Source organism: Poecilia reticulata, linkage group LG5, assembly GCF_000633615.1.
Source record: "Poecilia reticulata strain Guanapo linkage group LG5, Guppy_female_1.0+MT, whole genome shotgun sequence".
Lineage (NCBI taxonomy): Eukaryota > Metazoa > Chordata > Actinopteri > Cyprinodontiformes > Poeciliidae > Poecilia > Poecilia reticulata.
The window spans coordinates 8,867,965-8,874,841 of NC_024335.1; the positions used below are offsets into that span (position 1 = coordinate 8,867,965).

The 6,877-nt window shown below is 36.5% G+C and overlaps 1 protein-coding gene across 1 annotated transcript in view; it reads left to right on the plus strand.

The window, feature by feature from the left end:
• The window catches only part of LOC103464384 (guanine nucleotide-binding protein G(s) subunit alpha-like), a 29,174-nt gene extending 25,264 nt beyond the window's left edge, over positions 1–3,910 (plus strand). Inside the window, exons 6-11 of the mRNA XM_017305043.1 lie at positions 1,104–1,220; positions 1,383–1,441; positions 1,643–1,763; positions 1,945–2,075; positions 2,299–2,366; positions 3,107–3,910. Of these exons, the coding sequence (XP_017160532.1) occupies positions 1,104–1,220; positions 1,383–1,441; positions 1,643–1,763; positions 1,945–2,075; positions 2,299–2,366; positions 3,107–3,253 (643 nt within the window). The 3' untranslated portion in view covers positions 3,254–3,910. The remainder of the gene's footprint in view (positions 1–1,103; positions 1,221–1,382; positions 1,442–1,642; positions 1,764–1,944; positions 2,076–2,298; positions 2,367–3,106) is intronic.
• The last annotated feature ends 2,967 nt before the right edge of the window (positions 3,911–6,877 follow it).

Genomic DNA, 6,877 nt, shown 5'->3' on the forward strand with positions numbered 1-6,877 from the left:
TTCTTTTGTTTTTTTATTTTGTCACACTTAAATGTTTCAGATTATTAAATAAATCTTTATCAGACCATTTCAACCTAAAAATAACAAACTATTCCTTCTTATTAAGTGGAGGAAATCCTGAAACAACCTGGTTCAGTGTAGAAAATGTATTCACTCACATTATTAAATAATACATTTATCAATCAACCACATTTATATTTCAGTTTTTAGTTCAGATCTRTTGTTTGCCATATCTGTGAAATCAAGCAATCATTTAGAAAACCTTTCTGAYCACAAGAGGTGGGCAAACATATGTCAAAAAGCAGCAACATCCACAACCTAGACAAATTTAAGAGCAGATCTGAAACAAGSTCATTGCTCTGAAATCAGACATCCTAATTTGTAACAGTATTCACCCGTTTGATTTTTTACCCTTTTTATTGCTCTTAATAATTAATCATAATTAAYAAAATTGGGCCTTTTGACACAGAAATGTGCTAATAAATAAATAAATAAAGCTGAAAAAAAAAAACTTCAAAGAGGAAGCCTATTTCTGCAAAATGAGACAGTAACTGCCTCAGGTGATTTCTATTCCACTCATAAAAATACTAGCTCCATTTGGCTGGACCTGTGTTGAATTAGGTCAGTCACTTTAAATGGGACAAATATATAAGCAGTCACTTATTTGATGTTCCACATTTTATTTGTCATTAAGGTGTAAAAGTCAGTTTGATCGCCTCTGAAATCAGACATCCTAATTTGTAAACCATTTTAACAGAAACCTGTTTAAATTATTTTCAGTTTGTTTGTTTTTAACCATGACTTCAATGAGAACTTGTCCTGTAAATTATTTTTGTCCGCTTTTATTTACTGCTTTTTATTTATTATTGTTTTACTTTTTGCGGACAGGTAATAATCATAGCAATAAAAAAATAACATTTAAAAGAGGAGAAACCATCCATTCATGCTTTTTTCCTGCAGTTGAATAAAGCTGCAAAACCTTAGGTCTTGTTTTTGTTCAAAGGGAAAAAGATATTGTTGGAAACGTTTTTTTTGGGGGGGGTTTTTCCCACCAGTTTTTCCCCCCCATAATCAGTTCACGCAAAACAAATACTGTTTAATAGAAGTCTCCTATATTTACTGCTTGCTTTTCCTCCTCTCTTTCAGGACCTCTTGAGATGCAGAGTTCTGACGTCTGGGATCTTTGAAACCAGGTTTCAAATCGACAAAGTTAATTTCCAGTAAGTTTCAAACTAAGCTTGCCACAAATATTAGGTGATTAAGGTTATAGTCACAATAAAAATTACTTGAGTGATATTTATGGTACAAATGCTTCTTTATTCAACTGTCAGGCTTTTTTAKCACCTTATTCAAATGAAATTTTAACTTCCTGTGTGTCGCAGTATGTTTGACGTCGGAGGTCAGAGGGATGAACGCCGAAAATGGATCCAGTGTTTTAATGGTTAGATRTCAACTTTACTGCTTTGACAAAATGAAGATTATTATTCAGAGAAAATTKACTATTTAGTTTGACATGGTTTTATTACATACAGACACTAATATCTGAACTTGTGCTACAAATGTGTTTTTGGAAATTATGGTTGAGAACAGAAACATGATTTTTTYYCCCCCCTTAATGTCTGTTTTTTTAACTCTTGTCCAGATGTGACAGCCATCATCTTTGTGGTAGCAAGTAGCAGCTACAACATGGTGATCAGAGAAGACAATCATACCAACAGACTACAGGAAGCACTCAATCTGTTCAAGAACATTTGGAACAACAGGTCCATTGTTTTTCTTTCCCGCTAGATTCAGTAAATAGTAAATGTCAAACAAGCATATTCTCTCTTTAAATGTGTTGCTCTACGCAGTTCTTGTAGACACTATTACTTATGACTTMATTGTTTTTTTATGAATACATTTTTTGTCTAATCTAACACCCGATTTCATAATTTTTCTCCACAGGTGGCTACGGACGATTTCGGTAATCCTCTTCCTGAACAAACAGGATCTTCTAGCTGAGAAGGTTTTGGCGGGAAAATCTAAAATCGAGGAGTATTTTGGAGAATTTGCACGCTACACTACGCCTGATGATGGTGAGTTACCAAACSTTTAGTCAGACATCTGACCTGCATTTATGTTCGTCTGTACGTTTCAAGCTCTGTTCCAGTGATGACGATGCCCACTAAATGTTGAGATTTGGTTTAAATTTTTGTGTTAAAATATCTTCTCTGAAGCAAAACGGATGCTTTTAATCAGATGAAGGTGTGTGTGCGCTAAATATGTGAAAGATTGACTGTATTTCTTCCTTTTCAACAGCAATACCAGAACCAGGAGAGGATCCCAGGGTGACCAGAGCAAAGTACTTCATACGGGATGAGTTTTTGGTTCGTGCAAAGGTTGTTTTCTTGGTGATGGTTTTTTTTTYYTTKGKTTKKTTTTTTTAGCGCTTTGAACAACCAATTTCTAATTTATTTACAAAAACTTATGATTGACAAGTAAAGTAATTATATTGTTGTATTTTTGTTYTCATAGATAAWGCTACTGCATGTGCTCCAGGTTACTTTCCATWGAGAATCCCATTTTATCACCTTTCGCTGATTACAGCGGATGAAGCCCAAATGCATCGGTCCACCTCTCGTTCAATCCCACCATCTCTCGCAAACAAGACGCTAAAATAGAAACATTTTATTTTACCGTTTAAAATGTCAAATCTTATTCTAAATAAGCATATATTTAAAAACTGAATGTTTCAGTTAAGTAGGATTGAAAGATGAATGTGTACCAAAGCGAATAAACAGTTATGATGGTCGTAACTGCATCCAACAAATAGTAATGTAAAATTAATGTAAAACTTTTTCTGAAAACATGTGACCTACTTTTAATGATTTTAAGATTTTAGCGCRGTGCATTTTCTCAAGCTTGCAAATCAGCTCAACTTAGCACAGTAAAACGTGAGAAAAATACAACAAAGTTGTAAATGAAATAGTTAAAATGTCCAGTTAAAATGTCCAGGTGTTGCTTTTGGAAACAGGAGATTGTTTTATCGGAAAGCCCGTTGCATTTCTGCGTGTGTTCTCTCAAGAGTCACCACTACTAACCTGTCGTCTTTCCCGTATGTCTTCAGAGGATCAGCACAGCCAGTGGGGACGGACGGCATTACTGTTACCCGCACTTCACYTGTGCCGTCGACACGGAAAACATCCGGCGCGTCTTCAGTGACTGTCGGGACATCATACAGAGGATGCACCTACGGCAGTACGAGCTCTTGTGATGCGCAGCTACGCCAGGCCCGCCCTACTTACCCAACGACCACCCGCCTCACTATGACCAGTTAGCCAATCACCTCTTCACTGTTACCAAATTCACCTAAACGACCGATAAGCCTGACCTCTCCTCTCCTCCACCCGATCCTCCTGGTAATCCAACTTCATAACCACGGAAAAGTGGGAAGACTTTTTACCATCGGCTGTCAGCCTCTCATTTATACGACCACCCGCTCACAGGTACACATGCACTACAGAATGAGACGTTCAGACCCTTGAATATTGCATAATCATGACCCACTCCAGCCTTTTACTCTAAAAGTTAGCAGAGGGGGGGAATCTGCTCACATGCAGGAGTTTATTCACCGCGTGCTGAAGAGAATAGATGGACTCGGATGGTGGCAAGCTGAAACAGAGGAGTGGCTGTCAGCTGTTTTTTTGTTGTYGTTTGTTTTGTTTTGTTTTATTTTCTCCYGTGCCCGGCATGGACAGACTAATTGATTAATGGCTGCCTGCGGACGTGAGCGTGACTCTGAGATGAAGCCATGCTGCTCTCATGGACTGCTTTTCAAGAAACTAGTCGAGGACACACAAGCAAACAAAAAAATATCATACGATGCATAAGAATCATGCATCCAATGAACTTAATGCAGTGCAAAAAAAAATAAAAAATCCAAGCTATATATATAGATATTTATATATGTGTGTATATAAATATGTATATATATATATAAATACATATAAATATAAATATTATATATTCCTGTAATAACACAATTCAAGTTTTAAGTTTTTGTTAGTTTTTACCCCATGTTGTTTGTCGGTGTACACAGTGTGTGAGATCTGCCTTTGTGCACCATTTAACCCCTCCATCCCACACACACACTCATACACCAACATGTTACTCTACATCATTGTCTTCATTTACCCCTGCTGCTATTTGACAACTATTTAACGTGGAAAATAAAGAACAGGTTTGACTTATTGAGGATAAACGGCAACAGAAAATCATGACGTTAAAGATTTGCAGAGACTGGATGCAACGTTTTATAACTGGGCACACACACGCATACACACACACACAAAGATGATCCTCATCGTCAGCTCCCTCCTTCCTCTCCCCATGTCTTGTTCTGTCACCTGCTCCTCCTCCTCCCCGCCCAGCTTTAAATGCGTCTGTCTTTTTATTTACTGCTGGACTATTATTCTTGTACAGACTGTAAAATGTATTATTTTGTACAACTTTATTGAAGAAAAGAAAATAACTTGTAGAAGATCCCTGTGCCTTGATCACGACTGTACGTGTGAAAAATGAGCTAAACATGTAAGTTATGTTTCACTGCGCTGTACATCGGGACGGGTCGGTGCCGCCRCGTCCGGACCAGCTCACCCGACCCTCCGTCCCGCTGCCGCCGCTGAGCRAGACGCGAATGGGGAGGAGCGTTCACTCGGGGAGGAGGCCTTTCGTCTGTTGGTTATTTACATTGTTTTTCCACATTTTGTTTGTTCATTGATTATTTTTGTTCTGCTTTGACTCCTCTCTGGTTTATATAATAGGAATTTTAAAAAGTTGAAAAAAAGAAAATTCAGACACACCACCTTAATGCTGTGTAGTGATGATACTGACTCCTAACACAATTTTATATATATATATATATATATATGTGTATATATATATATATATGTATATATATATATGTATATATATATATAAATATATTTCAGATTCTATATTTTATATATATTTGCGGTACACCTTGTGAGCTGGTGCCTAGGTGGGTATTCATTTTTTTGTTTGTCTTAGTTTTTAACTCTTTTGAGGGTTATCATATCAAGTGGGAAAAGTTTTTTTCCTTTTTTTTTTTTTTTTTTTTTACATAAAACAAACTGTTCTTTGCCTCAAAAAGAGTTATATTAGTGTTTGGTTCAGTCCACATTACATTCACACAAAGGCTAAAGCAGTTTTAGTAAAACTCAATTTCATGGAGGTCATGGTGCGTTCTAGTTGCAGAGTTCCTCCTCAGTCTGGACCTGTTTGGGTCTGACTTRGGGTTTTACTTCCTCACATGGGTAAATATGGAAGAAGAACATGATTAAGGGAGAAATATTTGTTCCTGTTGTGTAAAGGTTCCTGCTTGTTCGTCTATTTAGAAATTTCATGCATCGTTCACTTAGTCCAGAGGTCTGCAACCTCAGCTAAATGACAGAATTCATTTCACAATTCATGATCCTCAGAGCTAAATGAGACTTGTTTAGATCCCTAAATGTAACACGACTCTTAAAAGACCCCTTATTTTTGATTAATTTTTGATTGTCTGTTTTTAGGTTTTAAAATGAAGAAAATCATTCATTCATCTAGCTGGATAGCCGTTTGTCCCTTTATCAATCACCCATCCAGCTATCTATTATCTAATCCTTCTTTTCATCCTTTCATATTCTCAGTTTGTAGGTTCTGTTAAAGAAATTGTTTATAAAGGGAAAACTCTGGAAGAGACTATTTCCTCTGCCAAGGAGCAGCAAAAATGTAATTTATAGATGGGATAGGGAAGCACAAGTCTAAAAATAAACACAGTTATCACTCTAAGCATTAAGTCAGGTCACACATAAAATCATGAATACCCCTTTAAAAAAATCTATTTAGATACTAAGTAAAAAGTAAATTAATTGGCCTAGTTAAAAAATAATTGGTAAAGCTGCAACAAATTGAGATTTTTGCATTTTCTATATTGCTGTAGTTTTAACTGTATGGTCAGGAACTAAACCAGAAGTCTGATTTTATCTTGCAACTCGATCAACCACATTTTGCTGAAATTGAGGATCATAAACAATTACTGTGGAGAGGAGAAATCACTGAACTGCTGCCTCTTGCACTTTGATCAGATTTTGTTCGGATCAATAACCCAGTTGTCTTTCATCAGGTACAGACGGCACTAGAAGAGCTCAAACTTCAGATGCCAAACATTAAAGTGCTGTAATATTAACATTTAATTATTTGACTTGTTTCAAACCAACACCTTCCCAAATCACCTGGCTAGCTTTTGAGACTCAGACCACCGTTTACGTTTGGAAAATGTTTGAAATTTGGTTTCAATATTTTCCAGGTCTGGAAAAAGAAAAAGAGGATGGTCAAATATTTGTATTTTCAAATTTTAGTCCCTGGCCCATTGTCTGAAGGTATCATCTTCCCTCTGTGTTTTTGCCTTTCTTCATTGTAGCCTTTCTTCTTTTTTTTCTGTGCTTTCCTTTTATACTTTCTTGTCCTTCCTTTCATTTATTTCTCACTTGTGTCTTCCCTTTGTTCTTTCTGTCCATATTTTCTACCTCCATACTCTCATTTTTCCTTCCCCGTGGCATCCTGTCCTTGTTTGAAACCTTCTTTCCTGTTTCTTCCGTTTAGTTTCCTTCTGTAAATTCTGCTGCCTTTAGAAATGCCATCCATAAATTCACAGTAAATTAATAAACAGAACTTTAGAAAGCCGAATACAGAAAGGCTTGTGACGTGAAGGAACCCTGAATATGTTTGCAGCTCAACATGCATAATGTCCCACAGGCTGCAGTCATAAATTAGTTTAATTTTAGCTCACCAGCAAMAAGCCTAGACTGATTTATTTCTCATTTAATTTCATATGAAG